At 41.5% G+C, this 21,360-nt stretch overlaps 1 protein-coding gene across 2 annotated transcripts in view; it reads right to left on the bottom strand.

Annotated features, from left to right (window-relative positions):
• Nucleotides 1–21,360, bottom strand: part of LOC126190850 (probable cytochrome P450 6a14) — a 120,884-nt gene that overhangs the window by 8,700 nt on the left and 90,824 nt on the right. For both annotated transcript variants that reach the window (XM_049931438.1, XM_049931437.1), the window contains 3 exons: nt 15,792–15,948; nt 13,702–13,932; nt 3,836–4,087 (listed from right to left, as the gene is read on the bottom strand). In XM_049931438.1, the coding sequence (XP_049787395.1) occupies nt 3,836–4,087; nt 13,702–13,932; nt 15,792–15,948 (640 nt within the window). The remainder of the gene's footprint in view (nt 1–3,835; nt 4,088–13,701; nt 13,933–15,791; nt 15,949–21,360) is intronic.

Raw genomic sequence — 21,360 nt, 5'->3', positions numbered from 1 at the left:
TGCATATATTTTGGAATATTTGAAAAATACAATCCAGAAATTTTGCAACAAAATCGCGCGGAATTTTCGGTGTAAGTACCATAACCACTTAACCTCACATATTTATTTTGTATTTCATTGTTTGGAGGTTAGTTACGTTCACATAGGGCGCTTCTAACACTGTTTTCTGCCGTAGGGCACAAAAAACACCAAGAATATTTCGCCACAGTGGAAGAATAAAAATCGAAAGCTGACCATTATGTAAAGTGTATATTTTAAATCATGTGAACAGCTGTCTGATGATAAACTTGTCAGTTCGAAACTGGTTACGGCGCTATTTACTTAAATAAGTAGCAGTATTAATAGTGGCTGGTTGCTATCTTCTTCTTTTGTAAGAATCAACCTACATTAACTGTAAATTCAACTAAATACTTAGGGACTACAATCACGAATAGTTTAAATTGGAACGATTACATAGATAATGTCGTGGGGAAAGCATACAAGGATTGCGGTGTATAGGCAGAACACTTAGAAAATGCAACAGATCGACTAAAGTGACTGCTTACAATACGCTTGTCCGCCCTCTTCTGGAGTATTGCTGTGCGGCGTGGAATCGGCATCAGATAGTACTAACGAAAACATCGAAAAAATCCAAAGAATGGCAGCTTTTTTTGTATTACCGTGAAAGAGATGAGAGAGGCCACGGATCGGATATGCGAATCGGGGCGGCACTCAGTAAAACAAAGGCATTTTTAGTTGCAGCTGGATGTTCTCATGAAGCTTCAATCACCAACTTTCTCCTCAGAGAGCGAAAATATTTTGTTGGCTCTCACCTAAACAGAGATAAACGATAATCATAATAAAATAAACGAAATCACAGATCACACGTAAAGATTTAAGTGTTCGTGTTTCTCACACACTGTTCTAGAATGGAACGGTAGGGAAATAGCTTGAAAGTGGTTCGATGAACTCTCTGCCAGGTACTTAATTGTGAAATGTAGAGTAATCATGTATATGTAGATGTACTGAATTCGTGCAAAGCTTTCTAGAAATTTAGAGGCTAGGACTGAATCTCCACTACCACAGTCTTATACCAAGTCCTCAAGACAACTATGAAGTTTCACCAAGTGTTGTTCCCATCTTCTTGCCTGCTCTTACCCAGTTACCTTTCTTATCTCCACTTGTTCTGTGCTCTTTAAAATGATTGTTTTAATACTACATGAACAGTATCTATCTTGTCTTGTTCATGTTGGTTCTGTGACTATGACACAAGTCCTCCGTCCATTTTTACCTATCTTTTCTATGATTAGCGAATCCATTGCATTAGAAAAAAGAAACAGGACCTTCGATCAATGAAACTAAATGACATATGGAAATTGTAAAGAAGTTACACTTTTCTTTATTTAGCGCTTTCCTCGTACAATCTACAGACGTGAGAATGGGAGGGTTCTTCGAGTTTTCCTGAGTCTGCCTCTGTTTTCTCTCTCAATTGCAGCGCTTCTTGCAGCATCTTGCTTGACCGATCTCTTCTCTGGCTACCTCTTCCACTAAAGGTGGAAAACAAATTATCTATATTCAAAGCACATGTCTAGGGCACTCAATCATTGTTCTTGGATAATCTTCCCCTGATGCTTTGTGCTTTTCTTTACTTTTTTCCAAATACCTTCGTCTTGTTTTCTATATCCTAAGTGGATCTCGTTTCTGGTGCTTGGATCTGACTTTTGTTCGTTCACTTACACTGCAAGATTAGCAGTCATAATTCAATTCGATATATAGATATGCCAATACAGAATTATTTTTGTCGCCACTGATGTCTCCTTTGTTAAAATTGTGTCTGATTGTACTGAACAGACAACCGACTTCTTCAACGATTTTCACCATTGCTTCTTTCCTGTACCGATTCAAGCTGTTAAATAATTGTAATTGTTTAAATCTGTCTATCTATGATGCCATCCATCCATCCATTGAAGTATTACCATTCACCACCGTTTCTTCTACTTTTCACTTCCCCCACTCACACCCGGTGCTGCATTGAGGTGGTTCAGATGGCTCTAAGCACTATGTGACTTAACATCTGAGGTCATCAGTCCCCTAGATTTAGATCTACTTAAACCTAACTAACCTAAGGACTTCACACACATCCATGCCCGAGACAGGATTGTAACCTGCGACCGTAGCAGCAGCGCGGATCCGGACTGAAACGCCTAGAAGTGCTCGGCCACAGCGGCCGGCAGCTGCATTGAGGTTTTCTTTGCTCTGATAACTGGCATTACGTTACTTACAAATGTTAAACTGAACAGCTTAACTGTCACATCAACAGTTCAATGGTCACATCAAATAGTTTCCTGTAGATGGTTCCTTTACTTGAATGCTACATACGAGGTGTGGCTAGAAAAAAACCGGACTAGTACTGGTGAAACAATAAAACGAATGCAATAAGGCTGAAAGTCGCGTGGCCTATCACGTGACTCTCGCTCCGCCTACTGCTCGAGTTTCATCTGCCTCCTGCCCGTGGCGTCTTTTTTAAGTAGTTGACGTTTTGTCTGTGCGTCGGAAAATGTTAAGTGTACAGAAAGAACAGCGTGTTAACATCAACATTGAAAGCGATCCCACCTTCTTACAAAATGTTATTACTTGCGATGAATCGTGGTTTTTACTTACGATCCCGAAACTAAACGCCAATCGATGCATTGGAAAACTCCTGGTTCTCCACGACAAAAAAAAAGCACGAATGTCAAAATCGAAATTCAAGGCAATGATGATTGTTTTTTTTTTTTGACATCCAAGGGGTTGTGCACATTTATTGGGTACCAGAGCGACTAACAGTGAATCTGCATTACTACATTAGCGTCCTGGCTACCCTACGTGAGCGAGTACGGAGAAAACGGAACGATTTGTGGAGAAAAAAGTCATGGATCCTTCACCAAGACAATGCCCCAGCTCACAGTGCGTTGTCAGTGAAGACGTTTTTGGCAAAACACAACATTCCCATCTTAGATCATCCACCCTACTCACCTGATTTGGCCCCCTGTGACTTTTTTCTTTTCCCTAAAGTCAAGTCAGCTTTGAAAGTAGATTTGAGACTGTTGAAGCAGTAAAAGAAAAAGCGACGGAAGTAATGTATGGACTTACCGAAAATGATCTGCAGCATTGCTATGAACACTGGAAAATTCGTATGGAGCGGTGTAGAGACCGAGGAGGAGAGTACATTGAAGGAGATAACATGAAATTGTAAATAATTGTAAATAAATGTTTTTTCCAGCATCAGTCCGGTTTTTTTCTAGCCGCACCTCGTATCTGCTTTACTCATTCGAGGCATGTTACAAAAATTAACAGTACAACTGTTTTAAGAGCAAAGCAACACATGTAAGAGGTCACTCATTGAAAAAAGAGTAATTTGGAAAAAAGAAAAGAAACAAAACCATGAGAGGGGTACATGGAAATGGAAATGGAAATGGGACCATGAGAAAACAAGAAAACGTTCATACGTAATGAATGGTTAGATACAGAACGAGTTAATTAAGTACTGGAAATAAATAAGCGTGGAAGAATCGCACGGAAAATACTACCAGACTAACAGACAATTTCGTGGCAAGTAAGCTAAGACACTCATAAACTGTTTTTTTTTTTTTTTTTTTTTACGGACGCATAAATATTACAATACGTATCACAATCGAGAATGTTTGGCGTAAAAGGTATGAACAAAAAAGAAGGAAACATCTTTTAGTGACTATGGTTAGTACTTGTCGAAGACCTATACGCTACCAGTAATGTTCTGGCAAAACGATGCAGAAAGCACGTTTATTATTATGTGGTACGTGTAATGATGGTGTTAGCATTCAAGACAGCCACGTACCAATGCAAACCCGTGGTCCATCGCCGAAAGGCAGGTACGCAAAAGGGTGCCTCTTGCTCTTCTCCTCTTCTGAGAAGCGTTCCGGGTCGAATCGCTGGGGATCAGGATAGTGCTGTGGATCGTGGTGAACGGCCATCACTGGTATCAGGACCATGGTGCCCTTCTCCAGCACCCACTGCCTGTCTGGCACGGTGTACTCCTGTGTCACAACTCGGTTCAGCATCGGCAGAGGCGGATACTTGCGAAGAGTTTCTGAAAATAAAACACCATATTTTAGAGTACGCTACTGGAATTCTTGCTTCCGCGGCAGTTGCCTTCCCTATTATTTTACCGCTGCAGATTTTGCATCTCCACCACCGACTGATCCTTAGCAACATACAACGTTACCTTTCAACGGCTTCTCTGTATAGAAGGATGTGGCACAATATCGCAACAGTCGTACCTGCTTCCTATCTCGTACCTCCATTACTAAGACATTTTCAAATGCTTGCAGTAAATATTGATTAACAATTCTGAAAACATGGAAGGAATTTTTGCACTGCTTAAGTCTGGAGATGGCCAATTTATTCATAGTTCGACCAACCCCATTAAGGATTTGAGTTGTTGAGCTAAATTACTTCAAGCAACAGTATTTATTTATTTATTTATTTACACGTCAAGTTCCGTAGGACCAAATTCAGGAGCAAATCTCCAAGGTCATGGAACGTGTCAGTACATGAAATTAAAACATAAAAGTAATAACAGATAAAAATAAATGTTTATGCACACGAACATAGTTAGTCCATAAGTTTAAGTAAACGCAATCAACAATACAATAAGAATCAGCTTAATTTTTCAAGGAACTCTACGACGGAATAGAAGGAGTGACCCATGAGGAAACTCTTCAGTTTCGATTTGAAAGCGCGTGGATTACTGCTAAGATTTTTTAATTCGAGTGGTAGCTTATTGAAAATGGATGCACACTTATTTGCACAAGACTTAAGTCCGATAAAAATGCAGGTTTAATTTCTGCCGAGTGTTAACCGAGTGAAAGCTGTTTTTTCTTGGGAAGAAGCTAATTTTGTTAATAAGAAATGACAGTAAGAAATATATCTATTGACAGATCAATCTCAAAATACCCAGACTCGTGAACAGAGGTCGACAAGAGGTTCGTGAACTTACACCACTTATTGGCCGAACCGCCCGTTTCTGAGCCAAAAATATCCTTATAGAATGGGAAGAGTTACCCCAAAATATAATACCATACAACATAAGCGAATGAAAATAAGAAAAGTAGGCTAATTTTCGTGTCGAACGATCACTCACTTCTGATACCGTTCGAATAGAAAAAAAGGCAGTATTGAGTCTTTGAATAAGATCCTGAACGTGGGCATTCCACGACAGCTTACTATCTATCTGAACACCTAGAAACTTGAACTGTTCAGTTTCACTAATCACATGCCCATTCGGTGAAATTAAAACGTCAGATTTTATTGAATTGTGTGTTATAAAATGTAAAAACTGAGTCTTACTGTGATTTAGCGTTAGTTTATTTTCTACAAGGTCACGTACTGCACTATTTGAAACCGAGTCAATGTTGCACACAACATCCTTTACTACCAAGCTAGTGTCATCAGAGTTACCCATAATACTAGAGGGTACCATTATTACAAATAAGGAACAGTCATGGCCCCAACACTGATCCCTGGGGCACCCCAATCTTGACAGTGCCTCACTCACACCCCCCTTCACAGCCGTTATCAACATTGTGAATAATGACCTTTTGCTGCCTGTTGCTACAGTAAGAGGTAAACCAATTGTGAGCTACTCCCTGTATTCCGTAATGGTCCACCTTCTGTAGCAATATTTTGTGATCAACAGAATCAAATGCCTTAGTTAAATCAAAAAATATGCCAAGCGCTGAAACCTTTTGTTTAGCCCATCCAGTACCTCACAGAGAAAAGAGAATGTAGCATTTTCAGTTGTTAAACGACTTCTAAAGCCGAACTGTACATTTGATAGCAAATCGTGTGATATGAAATGATCAATTATCCTTACATACACAGATTTTTCAATAACTTTTGCAAACACTGATGGTATAGAAATAGGTCTAAAATTATTTACATTATCCCTTTCTCCCTTTTTATTAAGCGTCTTTACTACTGAATACTTTCATCGCACAGGAAGCTGACCATTCCTAAAGGAAAAATTACAAAGATGGCTAAATACAGGGCTAACATGTACAGCAGCGTACTTTAATATTCTTCTAGACACTCCATCATAAACATGAGAGTCCTTAGTCTTCAGTGATTTAATTATTGACTCAGTCTCCCTCTTGTCTGTATCACAGAGGAGTATTTCAGATATCAATTTCGGAAAGGCATTTGCCAAGAAAGTTATATGATTTCCTGTAGAAACTAATTTTTTATTTACTTCACCAGCAATGCTCAGAAAATGATTGTTAAATTCTGTACATATATCTGATTTATCAGTAACAGAAATATTTTTACTACAAACTGACTTTATATCACGGACCTTGTGCTTCTGACCAGACGCTTCCTTCGCAACTGACCATATAGTTTTAATTTTATCCTGTGAATTAGCTATTCTATTTGGGTACCACATACTCTCTGCCTTCCTAATAACATTTTAAGCATCTTACAGTACTGTTAGTAATGGGCTACTGTAGCTTGATTGTGACTACTTCTAACATTTTGATATAATTCCTGCTTTGTTCTACAAGATATCCTTGTCCCACTCGACAGCCACCTTGGCTGCCTACTACTGCTAGTACCCCGTTTAGAACGTTCTAATGGAAAGCAACTCTCAAAGAGCATGAGAAATGTGCTAAGGAAAGCATTGTATTAATCATCTATGTTATCGGCACTATAAACATCCTGCTACTATCGTTCCTTGACAAGGGGTAAAAATCTCTGTACTGCTGTTGGATTAACTTTCCCACATAGTTTGTAATTAAATATGACATTGATTTGAGTACATAATCCCTTTAATGTTAAAATTTGTGCGTCATGGTCTAAGAGGCCATTCACGCTCTTAGTAACAGAATGCCCTTCTAGTAATGAAGAATGAATAAAAATATCGTCTATGGCTGTGCTACTGTTACCCTGCACCCTAGTTGGAAAAAACACACAGTCTGCATCAGATCATAAGAATTTCGGAGATCTACCAACATCCTTTTTCTTGCACCATCATATACTAAATTAATATTGAAGTCAACACATATAAGTAATTTCTGGTACTTCCTACAAAGTGAATGAAGAACCCTCTCTAGCTTGAGGAGAAATGCTCTGAAGTCGGAGCTAGGGGACCTATAAACAACAACAATTAGAAGTTTAGTTTCACTAAATTCAACTGCCCCTGCCCAACACTCAAATATATGTTCAGTGCATTGTCGTGGTACATCTATGGACTCAAATGGAATACTGTTTTTTACGTACATAGCCACTCCCCCACCCCACAAGAAACTCCTTGAGAAACAGCTAGCTAATCTGTATCCTGGTAAAGGAAGCCTCTGAATTGTCAAATTATTTAAGTGGTGCTCTGATATACCAATAATTTCAGAGTCAACATCTATAAGCAGTTCACTAACTTTATCTCTAATACCTCTTATATTTTGATGAAATATGCTAATTCCTTCTCTACTAGGAAACGTTACATCCTCGGAAGGTGAGCCCTTAGTTAGAGGGACTTCCTTTAAGCAGGTATACCTATCAGCTGACTTCAATCTAAAAAAGGTGCAGCTCTAACACCAACTACTACAGGAATTTTTCCATGAGTGACCTGACAACCACCACCACCCACTACACTGTCACCTATAAGCTTAGCCAGCCTCCCTTCCCATACCTATTGAGGTGCAGGACATGCCTAGTGAAACCCGATCTACTGTTAGACCCAACTTCTTCTCCTTCATGTGCCGTCTCCTCTAAGAAGGTTGGCTGTCATCACGGCAATTTCTGATCTTGATTTGGCTGATCTAAGGAGTTCTGACGTTGAGCAGTTGTACCAATTTTTTAAATTGTCAATCCAGGATGTCCATCTTCTACCCCTCGTTCTCTTCCCACAAATTTTCCCTTCTAGTATTATTTGCAATATTTTGTAATTTACTCCCCTAATAACATGGCCTAAATATCGTAGCTTCCTTACTTTAATAGTTTTAATTAATTCTTTTTCCTTTCCCATTCTTCTTAGGACATCTTGATTAGTAATCCTCGACACCCAACTAATTCTAAGTATTCTTCTATATGCCCACATTTCAAAAGCTTCTAAACTGTTCATGTCCTTCTTTTTCAATGTCCACGCTTCCATTCCGTATAGTAATTTTGAGAATACATAGCATCTTAGCAACCTCATTTTTGTGTTTAAACAAATGTATCTCGAACAGAATGCATTTTTCATCTTATTAAAGATACTTCTGGCCTGTCCTATTCTCGATTTAATTTCTTCTGAGCTTTCAATCTCCTCATTTACAATTGTTCCGAGATATTTAAATTTACGTACTTGATCGACTCTTTCCCTATTGATTGTAAGATTTTCTTGTTGGTGTGTTTTAGATATCACCATGAACTTAGTCTTGCTTACGTTAAGAGTCAAGCCAAATTCTTCACTTTTTTCTGCGACTTTGTCAAGAAGTAATTGTAGATCTTTGAGGTTTCCAGCTAGTAGTGCAGTGTCATCAGCAAACCTAACATTGTTAATGTTTAGCCCATTCACTTTAATGCCAGCTATTTCATCTGATAGAGCTGCCTGGAATATGTCTTCTGAATACATATTAAACAATAAGGGTGAGAGAACGCAACCTTGTCTCACACCCCTCTTTATTTCTATATCATTCGATAACTCATTTTCTACCTTCACGGTTGCGGTTTGATTGTAGTAGAGGTTATATATAATGCGGATGTCTTTGTTATCAAGTGTTTTCTTTTCTAACAATTCTATGAGATGATCATGACGAACTTTGTCAAATGCTTTATTATAATCCAGGAAGCACACATATAGTGGCTGATTAACCTCCATACATCGTTGTGCTAATATGTTAAAAGCAAACAATGCTTCTCTTGTACCGAGGGAACTTCTAAAACCGAATTGTGTTTCACTTATACCTTCTTCTACTTTTTTGTATATTCGTTGGTGTATAACTTTTAGAAATATCTTTAAGGTGTGACTCATTAAGCTTATTGTACGGTGATCATTACAAGTTTTGGCATTAGCCTTTTTGGGTAATGTAACAAAGGTAGATGTCAACCAATCCCTAGGAATAATTCCCGAATTATAAATATCATTAAACAATTGTACAAATATATCTATATGGTCTATTCCTATGAGTTTCAGGATGTCATTTGGTATCTTATCCGGTCCAGGGGCTTTTCCTGTCTTTGATTTGTTGATAACATGTAATATTTCTTCTTTCGATATGCTTGGTCCTCGTTCTCCGATCATGTTATCATAAAATTTTTGATCTTTTCTTGTATCTTCAAATAGTTCTTTGACATATTCTGTCCACCTGTGCAGTTTACCTTTAACATCAGGAATTATTTTGTCATTTTTATCTAACAATAAACTTGTACTTTTCTTTTTATTAAGTCCAGCTAAATCTTTAACTTTTTTGTGTAAGTTGAAACTATCATGTCTTGTTTCATAACTCTCAATTTCAGAGCATTGTTCCTTGTACCATTCTTCTTTTGCTCGCCGTGTTTCTTTACGTATTTCTGCATGTAATCTTTTATACTCACTTTCATCTCTATTTTTAAGTATTCTTCTTTGTTCCATCAATTGTAATATCTTCTCTGTCATCCACTTCTTTTTCATGTTGTCGTGTTTGGTCGCCATTGTGTTTTTACATGCATTATTTAATGTGTCTTTTATAAGTTCCCATTTGCCATCAATGTCTTCTGTTTGATTATTCTTTATCCTAACTAATTCCTTATTAATCTCTTCAGAAGTCTTTTGTTTAGTCAAGGGGTCTCTTAGAATAGTTGTATTTATATAGTCCTTCTTTTGTTTCTTTTGTATGGCTTTCAGTTTCACATGGAACTTTGCTACTAAAGGGTTATGATCAGAAAATATATCAGCTCCTGGATATGTTTTCACACCATGAATATAATTTTTGTACCTCTTGTTTATAAGTATGAAATCGATTTGATTTCTGCAAGCTTCTTCATTACAGTCTCTTGGTGATTTCCAAGTATAAAGTCTTCGTTTAGGGAGTTTAAAAAATGTGTTTGTAATAGACAGATTGTTTTCCTGGCAAAATTGTGACAGCAAATCTCCTCTTTCATTTCTTGTTCCTAAACCAAAAGGTCCAATAAGATCACCTTCACTTCCTTCACCTATTTTGGCATTAAAATCTCCCATGATGATAATAATGTCTCTGCTTTTTGAGGTTCCTATTGCTTGTTTTAATTCTTCATAAAATTTTCCTATTTCTTCTTGGTCTTTGTCGGCTGTTGGAGCATAGATTTGGATTAAATTAATATTTGTTTGTTTCGTTTGTAAATGTAGACTGATTACTCTATCTGAGATTGGTAAAATGCTTTTGACAGATTTACTAGCATACTCATCTAAAATTATTCCTACCCCATTCCTGTGCTGGCTATCAGAATTTCCCGAGTAATATACTTTCATGTTGTCAATGGTCATTTCTCCTGAGTCAGGCCATCTTGTTTCACTTACACCCAAAATGTTAATTTTTAGGCGTTTCATTTCTTGTATAACATTATTTACTTTACCTGGTTGGTATAATGATCTTACATTCCAAGTTGCTATTGTTGCATTATTTTTGTATTTACTTGTGGCATTGTTCAAGGCTCTCCCCCCCGGAGATCCGAGTGGGGGAGTTGAAACTCCGGATAATTTGACATTGAACCCTGCCATGATGAGTTTTCCTGGGGATATCCATTGGATCTTTAATGCTGTGGTTTCCCGTTGCCTTCAGCATCCTATGCCGTTGACCACCCTTGGTGATTCTTCCGTCTTTAGGAGTGATTTCTCACTCCAAGGACAAGAGGGTTAGACCCAACTGGCATCACTGAAATGTGACCCATGCCCTCTGCCATCAGTGCTCTCCCCAGCCCCATGTTAACGTGCCTAACAACCGCATTAAGGTGAGGCCGTTCACGACGCTGAAACAGTTGCACGAAATGCACATTAGTGCCACCAGTTTGAGTAACTATCTATATCAGGTCATCATCTACATCATATTCCCCATCCCTATCAAGTCTGTTCCCTGCTCCACCCACTACCACTACCTGCTCCTCCTTCGTAAAATTCTTACGTAACTCCCCTATGCTGTCAGTCACTTGAGCCATCCCTTCACTAGGCTTCACAATGCTGGTGACCTGGTACTCACTCCCCAACACTTCCTGCAACTGCTGGCCCACACCTCTACCGTGAGAACTACCTAGCAGCAGAACCTTCTTCTTTCTGCTAGACTTTGTAACTAACCTAGTCCTTCTAATTGCTGAGGACTGCTGCATGTTCCCTACATCTAGAGCTACACGAGGCTGCACTCCACTCAGCTCTGACAGCGGGTCAAATCTATTGCATATACGCAAAGTAAAACTGTCTGAATACCTCCTCTTCCTAGCTGCCTTCTTACCAACTGCCAGTATTCTGACTCTATTGAAAATAATTATGTGATATTAAACGCCTTTCCCTTCTTAAAGCACAAGCACGTAAGTTACAGATTTCAGCCCACAACAATGCAACAACAGTGGTGCATTGTCATACACTGATGACCCAAAGAAACTGGTACACCTGCCTAATATCGTGTAGGGCCCCAGCGACCATGCAGAAGTGCCGCAACACGACGTGGCATGGACTCGACTATTGTCTGAAATAGTGCTGGAGGGAATTCATGAATTCTGGGGTGGGACGGGTGGAGATTTCTTCTGAACAGCACGTTGCAAGGCATCCCAGATATGCTTAATGTTCATGTCTGGGGAGTTTGGTGCCCAGCAGAAGTGTTTAAACTCATATGAGTGTTCCTGGTGTCACTCTGTAGCAATTCTGGACGTATGGGGTGCCGCATTATCCTGCTGGAATTGCCCAAGTCAGTCGGAATGCACAATGGACATGAACGGATGCAGGTGGTTAGACAGGATGCTTACGTACGTGTCACCTATCAGTGTCATATCTAGACGTATCAGAGGTCCCATATCACTCCAACTGCACACGCCCCGCACCATTACAGAGCCTCCACCAGCTTGAAGAATCCCCTGCTGACATGCAAGGTCCATCTATTCATGAGGTTGTCTCCATAACCGTATAAGTCCATCCGCTCGATACAATTTGAAGCGAGAGTCTTCGACTACGCAACATGCTTCGAGTCATCAACAGTTAAATGTCGGTGTTGACTTGCCCAGGCGAGGCGTAAAGCGTTGTGTCATGCAGTTATCAAGGGTACACATGTGGGCCTTCGGCTCCGAAAGCCCATATCGATGATGTTTTGTTGAATTGTTCGCACGCTGACACTTGTTGATGGTCCAACACTGAAATCTGTAGCAGTCTGCGGAAGGATTGCACTTCTGTTACGTTGAACGATTCTCTTCAGTCGTCCTTGGTCCCGTTTTAGTAGGATCTTATTCCGGCCGCAGCGATGTCGAAGATTTGATGTTTTACCGGATTCCTGATATACACGGCACATTCGTGGAAAGGTCGTACGGAAAAATCCCCACTTCATCACTACCTCGGAGATAGTGTGTCCCATCGTTCGTGCGCCGACTATAACACCACGTTCAAACTCGCTTAAATCTTGATAACCTGCCATTGTAGCAGCAGTAACAACTGCACCAGACACGCGTTGCCTTATATTTGCGTTAGCGACCGCAGGGCCGTACTCTACGCATTTACATATTTCTGTATTTGAATATGCGTGTCTATTTTCTTTCGTACTTCAGTGTAGGTATTAGTGACGTAAATGTCCTCATGATTCCTGGTGGCGAATGTATCGCCGTTTTTTCATGTGTAGACAATGTCTATAGTAATGATGCATTAACAGACAAACTTCTCGATCAGGCTAATGCAATTTTGACACATACATAGGCAAAAAGTAATGGTTTTATTCTAACGTCACGCGGAAACTAGTTCGATCGAAATAACGCCGGTGAAACGTTTGCGTAATCTTACTGCGCATAAACGAAATGGAAACGTTTCTTTCAATATCTGGTCACAATAAGTGAAAATAATGTGCAGTTTATGTGATTATGTAAAAATAAATATAACGTCTGTGTTTAAGGTATTTATCCAATGTCACCCTCATTTTTACTACATTTCCGGATTTTTTTATCATGCGGATGACTTAGCCCGGATGAACGAGATTCCATAGTACATGAAAACACGCATCGGCGAGTCAGTTTATTTTCATGGGATTGGCGCTCAGTTCGGTCGTCGTTTAAGACAATAGTTTTCCGAAAAAACGGATCAGGTTCCTTCTACACGTAATTATTTTTAAGTACATTTTTGGATATTTTTTGAACATCGCCTCTATCGTTATACCGTTAGTCACTCGAACTAATATTTGACGACCACAATATTGTTGCGAAATTGTAATACAATGTCATTTTTTTCTCATGAAGGCAGTCTCTACATAAGGTTTGCCTACTTTATTCTTAGAAAGGGTAAACAATGAACTTCTCTGCGGACTATTAACGTTCGTTTGTCGTTGCTTGATTTCATCATGAGCTCAAATCTCATCTAGAAGGAATAAGACTTCTAAATGAGTACCATACAACACTTTAGGTGTGATACGTTGGTCTTTGTTGTTGTCAGAACGTATTGGCTATACTAAAGTGTTACTGGTACAGTAATGTGCAATATTCCAATTGATCTGATTCGGACGCTTTGACAGAAAACGTAGTAGACTTGCTTACCTGAAACAACTTTGTCGAGGTAAGGCATGTTCATGACATTGTCGTATGTAAGCTGGCCGCCAGATTTTTGCAGTGCCTCGTCGATTTCCTGCTGCAGTTTCTTCTGGATGTCTTGATGGAACGCTAGTTCATGTAACGCAAAGCTCATGGTGGTCGACGACGTTTCGAATCCCGCCAGCAAAAACACGGCACACTGCGCTGTCAGCTGTCCAAGGGTCAGCTTTATGTCTTCTGAAAAAAGAAAAGAAAGGAAAAAACACACAGTTAGTTCAATTACCCTCTTTATCTTATTAATTACAGAAAATTGGAGATATTTACAAATATACTTTGATATACAATAATTGTACAATAATGGGTAACGAAAATAACGCGGATTTGTAGTAAGAGGAATAGATTCTTCTGCAGTCAGAATAATGTCTTTTAGAAGTTGTCTCAACATTTAAGTATTCTTTTTTACAAATGAATTTTGTACTCATTTTCTCCAGGCAACTTGTGTACGTCAATCGTTTTGGGTCGGTATTGGTTCTTTTTTCTACATAACGCCATAACCTTGAATTTAATGACAGGTATGTAGTGCTCTGAATCTAAACCAGGACTACTAATAACTTTTACACTGAGTACCTCCATTGCAGAGTGTCTACTTATAGCAACGTGATCGAGGAGTTTTTCACCACAAATCGGATTTCGTGATACCCACGTAGTTTGTTTTCTAGAAAGTTTGTTGAAGAATATAGATTTTGATATTATGTAATGCTGCCTGCACAAGTTCAAGAGCGGGAAAAACAAACACTTAAACTTTTGCGTGAGAGCTCTGATTTCTCTTATTTTATTACGATGGTCATTTCTTCCAGTGTAGGTCAGTGATGGTAAAACATTTTCGCATTCGGGAGAGAATGTGGGTGATTGAAATTTCGTGATAAGATCTCGCCGCAACGAAAAATGCCTTTGTTTTAATAATTATCAACTCGTACTGTTCTGTGCGTACAATACGCTGGGTTCTTTTTTGTTTCAGAATAATGAAAACATACAGTGTTTGAAAGTTAACACAAACAAATGTGCTTAAGTGATAAATGAATGTTTCATTAAGTTTCCTTGTTCGCCCCGGTAGCTGAGTGGTCACCGTGACAGACTGTCAATCCTAAGGGCCCGGGTTCGATTCCCGGCTGGGTCGGAGATTTTCTCCGCTCAGGGACTGGGTGTTGTGTTGTCCTAATCATCATCATTTCATCCCCATCGACGCGCAGGTCGCCGAAGTGGCGTCAAATCGAAAGGCGAACGGTCTACCCGACGGGAGGCCCTAGCCACACGACATTTCCATTTCCATTAAGTTTCCTTTCTAACTGTTAGCTAATAATTGTGCTGCATCACGCTTATTTCAGTTGCTCAAGCAGAAGTGGATAGTTAAGGATCTGAACTGAAATCGTCGTAGAACGGAAACGGTACGTTTCCAGACGTTGGCTCCTATTCAAAATATTACACACTCCCCACTACAAATCGCAGCAGCGCAGTGTAGCCGCGTGGTCTAGAGCGCCTTGCCACGGTTCGCGTGGCTCCCCCCGTCGGAAGTTCGAGTCCTCCCTCGGGCATGGGCGTGTGTGTTGTCCTTAGCGTAAGTTAGTTTAAGTTAGCTTAAGCAGTATGTAAGCCTATGGACCGATGACCTCAGCAGTTTCGCCTCATAGGAACTTACCACCACCACCACTACCACAAATACTAAATGTTTGTAACGTGAATTTCGAACACCCTGCACATGTAAGAGTAACGTAAGGTTGTGTAGACAGATAGTAGCATAAACATCTAGGATTGAACCGAGTGAAAGTAGATGTAAAGCATTCGTTGACATCAATAAAATTTCCGCTTCTCTCCATCAAAACAATATATTATGTCTTCTATAGGCTTGATTGAATAAAGATTACGCGAACTTCATTTTCAATTATCTACGACAAATAATTTGCACTTTGGGTCGACATTTTCTTCTGGTTGCTCGTTCTTATTTTCTTTCATTTTGTTTCAAATAAGCGTTGTAGATACATCTGTGAGGGAGATCGAAGAGCTTCATGTACAAAGAGTGAAATTTGAAAAGTACTTACTTGACCCTAGTGTTTTGTCGGTGTTCTGGTCGTCCCGCAAGTTCATGAGCAACTGCAGGAAGTCTGCTCTCGACACTCCGTGGGAGTCTCGGTATTCGATGGCGTCCTTCACCAAAGTGGTGAAGTACTCATCCACGTCTGGAGATATTGTGTGGATCTGCACAGAAAATAAGGCCGAAAGTTTAATATTTTTTGTGGACCTTTAAGTTTTGCCGGGATATTTAATACTCGGTACTGTTTCGATATTCGAACCATCGTCGTTTACTGCCTAATTCTATATATAAGCTGGATACATACTGGTCAACTTCAGATTAAGAATCGGAGATTGCCATACAATTCTCATGTCGCACTATTTGTTAGCATTCTGTATGTGATAAGCGCAAATATGAGCGTAGTAACAAGACTGTCTCCACTACCATGGGTAGTGCTATCCACGGCAAAAGTGCGAGAGTCTGATGGGGTGACGTTGTGTGCCAGCCCACCACACACGGAACTTCACACTTTCACCATGAATGATGTTCCCGTACGTCATATGGATTGTGTATTCCTACTTCGAATTCGACGCACGGCGAAAATGCGCCCACTGTGCCAAGAAATAGTGTGACTGGGAAGAACACGACATTATAAAAGCAAGAATCAGCGCCTAACATAAAAAAGGAATCCTGCGATCAGGCCTAGAGAACCATGTAATGTCCACTGGCCGGCGTGCCGTTCTCTGTCTTGTGGAGTCATCTGAATGTGTTCTAGAGGCATGTCGGTTTAGCTCACCGCTTCTCGGCCTTTGTCAAATTTTCAGACCCTATAGGCTTGCTTCTCATTCAAGTAGCTCAATTGGCCTAATCAAGCTGAGCGCGCCCCGTTTCACTTCTGACATCGGGGAAAAGATTCGTTACCCGTAGGTTCGAACGTCACTCATGTGTTATGGAGATGGCCGGCCTGTGTGGCCGAGCGGTTCTAGGCGCTGCAGTCTGGAACCGCGCGACCGCTACGGTCGCAGGTTCGAATCCTGCCTCGGGCATGGATGTGTGTGATGTCCTTAGGCTAGTTAGGTTTAAGTAGTTCTAAGTTCTAGGGGACTGATGACCTCAGCTGTTAAGTCCCATAGTGCTCAGAGCCATTTGTTTGTTATCAAGATGCTTCGAGAACTCCAATGGGAATCCGTGGAGGGAAGGCGATACGATTGAGAAAATTTAGAGAACCGGCATTTCAAGCTGACTGCAGAACGATTGTACTGCCGCCAGCGTACATTGAGCGTAAGGATCACGAAGATAAGAGAAAATGCGGCTCATACGGATGCATGTAGACAGTCTTTTTTCCTCGCCTTATGACTAGTAGTGGTACAGGTTACAGGGTACCCTCCGCCACGCTAGCTTGTGGAGTATGTATGTAGATGCAAGGGCAGAAAATCCCTGGTAGTAGGAACGGAACCAAGGGTATCCACGTGGAAGAAAGGAACATTATGGTTTAACGTCTCGTTGACATCATGGGCGATTGATACAGAGCACAAGCTTGAGTTCCCTCAAAGATGGGAAAGTATATCGGTCGTGTCCTTTCAAACGAACCGTCATGGCATGGAGCGAGTTAGGGAAATTGCGGAAAACCTGAAGATGGATGGCCACATACGGACGTGAACAGTCGTCCTCCAGAATGCGAGTCCAGTGTGCTAACCACTGTGCCAACTCACTCGGTGCCTCCATGTGGCAGGCAGAATCGCTGACCTCTCTGATACGCAGACAGACACTCACCATTCCAAGTACCCTGCTCTTTATACCACCTCCCACACACGTCCATGCCTGATCTATCCTGTGCCTCTGGAACTTCAACCAACTCCCAATTCCCAACTACAAAATTTCTCCCAACATATAAGCTTCCTGTCCAACACTTCATTCTAGGTCCCTCCCTGCCTATTTTATTGTTTTTCTTGCCATCGCCATCCATTATCAACTGCCTCTGTTAATTTTTCACGGTTCCAGCACAGTGAACATCATTTTATCTCCAGCGAACATTGTGAACCTCAATATTTTCACATACTATCAGCATCATGATATCTATCACATCTTAACAATATCTACATAATTATACATTCCTGGAAATGGAAAAAAGAACACATTGACACCGGTGTGTCAGACCCACCATACTTGCTCCGGACACTGCGAGAGGGCTGTACAAGCAATGATCACACGCACGGCACAGCGGACGCACCAGGAATCGCGGTGTTGGCTGTCAAATGGCGCTAGCTGCGCAGCATTTGTGCACCGCCGCCGTCAGTGTCAGCCAGTTTGCCGTGGCATACGGAGCTCCATCGCAGTCTTTAACACTGGTAGCATGCCGCGACAGCGTGGACGTGAACCGTATGTGCAGTTGACGGACTTTGAGCGAGGGCGTATAGTGGGCATGCGGGAGGCCGGGTGGACGTACCGCCGAATTGCTCAACACGTGGGGCGTGAGGTCTCCACAGTACATCGATGTTGTCGCCAGTGGTCGGCGGAAGGTGCACGTGCCCGTCGACCTGGGACCGGACCGCAGCGACGCACGGATGCACGCCAAGACCGCAGGATCCTACGCAGTGCCGTAGGGGACCGCACCGCCACTTCCCAGCAAATTAGGGACACTGTTGCTCCTAGGGTATCGGCGAGGACCATTCGCAACCGTCTCCATGAAGCTGGGCTACGGTCCCGCACACCGTTAGGCCGTCTTCCGCTCACGCCCCAACATCGTGCAGCCCGCCTCCAGTGGTGTCGCGACAGGCGTGAATGGGGGGACGAATGGAGACGTGTCGTCTTCAGCGATGAGAGTCGCTTCTGCCTTGGTGCCAATGATGGTCGTATGCGTGTTTGGCGCCGTGCAGGTGAGCGCCACAATCAGGACTGCATACGACCGAGGCACACAGGGCCAACACCCGGCATCATGGTGTGGGGAGCGATCTCCTACACTGGCCGTACACCACTGGTGATCGTCGAGGGGACACTGAATAGTGCACGGTACATCCAAACCGTCATCGAACCCATCGTTCTACCATTCCTAGACCGGCAAGGGAACTTGCTGTTCCAACAGGACAATGCACGTCCGCATGTATCCCGTGCCACCCAACGTGCTCTAGAAGGTGTAAGTCAACTACCCTGGCCAGCAAGATCTCCGGATCTGTCCCCCATTGAGCATGTTTGGGACTGGATGAAGCGTCGTCTCACGCGGTCTGCACGTCCAGCACGAACGCTGGTCCAACTGAGGCGCCAGGTGGAAATGGCATGGCAAGCCGTTCCACAGGACTACATCCAGCATCTCTACGATCGTCTCCATGGGAGAATAGCAGCCTGCATTGCTGCGAAAGGTGGATATACACTGTACTAGTGCCGACATTGTGCATGCTCTGTTGCCTGTGTCTATGTGCCTGTGGTTCTGTCAGTGTGATCATGTGATGTATCTGACCCCAGGAATGTGTCAATAAAGTTTCCCCTTTTTGGAACAATGAATTCACGGTGTTCTTATTTCAATTTCCAGGAGTGTATTTATGTATTTAATGTTAATGAAAAGCTCTTGAAAATTTTTTTTTTTAATTTTCACATAAATCAGGGTTTTAAGACAAAAATAATTATCTCGAATATAAATTTTACCATCATTCTGAGCTATGTATACTTGCCACCCAAGAGCTGTTTCATCCGCTGTCAACCCAAACTGAATTAACAATAAAGAACAAAGTCAATGCCAGTGTTCGGCAGTTGACATGTATATGACTGGTAACTCTCCAATTGCAGTATTGTGCTTTTAAGAAACGAAAACTTGCAGGTGGTGTCAAATATTTTTATTTTTCTGTGAGGCTCTCAGTGTCTTGCTAGCTTCTTTTTCCAATTTTTCAAATTTTAGTAAAGCATGGAACTACCTAAACCCACACCTCACAAAAATAGTGAAGCACCCGGAAGATATGCTCGCATGTTAATGTAACTTCTTGAACATACATGTAAATAATTACAGCTGCAGTTCTCTGTGACGGGTAGAACGTCTACCAGAGTCCATTAGCGTTGTTCAACTTTAGTGTCGTCACAAGAGCTGACAGAGTAAATAACGGTCCTGAACAGTGCCAGATGTTGAGTGTTTACCGTGAAGAACACAGAGATGTGCATACGCGTGTGAGATATCGTTAAACGCACGTGACAGAGTTTGTAAGGGCCACCCATTGTGGCTCTCCATTTGGCCATCAGGTCGAATATCCAGATTTATGGGGCATGCAGATGTGAGAGTGCATGGCTGTTGGACCGCACGGTATCGTGAGGGCAGGCACACTTGTTGTGGAGGGCCCGCTGGGCCACAAGGAAGCATCACTATATCATGCTCCAAGCACATCGTTATCCCTTAACATCTGCACCTGGCATCCAACAAGAAGAAATAGATGCCCTTCAGTATTCTGTGTTACATCGTACCATTGGTCGGTGACTATCAGAAGCGAACTAGGAAAATCACTGTCCCATGCGTAGGCTGCTGTTAACCACATAATAAACGGCTGTATTTGGAATGGTGCCGTGACTGGGAAGCATGGACTGGTAATAAATAGCATCGCATTGTCTCCAGGTATGAATAGCGATTCTGTCCTACCCCGGATCACCACCGTCGGCGACGTGGGGAGTGGTCCGACGTTTCTAATCTTTTGGAGAAGTACAATGGTTTCACTCTAGTCGCCGTGGTGTGGGGTATCATCAGGTATAACGTTAGGTCACGGCTGGTAGTGACTGAGGGAATTCTGCCGCCAAAACGGTGGGCCAAGGACATCGCGAAGTCCTCACATGTTACCGCTCATGCCACAATATCGTGGTGGCATTCTTCAACAGGCCATGCTCGTCTACACAAATGCATGTTTGTTTATGAACTGTCAGCATGATGATGAGTTATTTTCTGGGTCAGCAAGATCCCCAGATCTTCTCACTGTCAGTATCCAGAATATCAAGAATCAACCATTTGTGGCCAGCGTACTTCACGAGAGGATACAGCGACTTTAGGATATGCTTCCCAACCGAATCACGCATGCATCGACGGCAGAGGGTATGCAACACCAAGCAGTGTGCTTATACTGCGGAGTTCTTTATAAATTTTACTAGATATTTTAAACACTGAAATAACATCACATACCCTGTCAATTCTCGAAGTTGCATTTAGTTTCATCCTCCTCTTCTGAGTCTTTATTTATTTATTTATTTATTGGATGTTTAGCGTAAGTAAAGTGATAAAACTGAATGTCATTGTGGAAAATGTTGAAACAGAGTAACAAGCAAATTTGAATGTAACCTATAAAAATTTGAGAGAAGTATTGGCCACACCATACTCTCGGTCAATTTTCTGTAAGTCACGTGGTTCAAAATATCAACTGTGCATTTATTTGTGTGAAAGCAGAATTGTGCACGGGCTTTCCAATGGCGAATCCATTACGCCACTAAGGAATACTTCGGTCAAAATACTTGGTACATGGTCTCTGAAAAATTGGGATGATTTTACAGATGCAGAGTGTCCGAAAGCCTACCAAAGCCTACCAACCTATACAGACGACAATTCTAAACCGAACATTTTTATCAAGTAATAGTTC

The sequence above is a fragment of the Schistocerca cancellata genome, chromosome 6 (assembly GCF_023864275.1).
Source record: "Schistocerca cancellata isolate TAMUIC-IGC-003103 chromosome 6, iqSchCanc2.1, whole genome shotgun sequence".
NCBI classification, from domain to species: Eukaryota; Metazoa; Arthropoda; class Insecta; order Orthoptera; family Acrididae; genus Schistocerca; species Schistocerca cancellata.
Note: the sequence above shows the minus strand (reverse complement) of the source record. Positions and strands in the feature narration are given on the sequence as shown.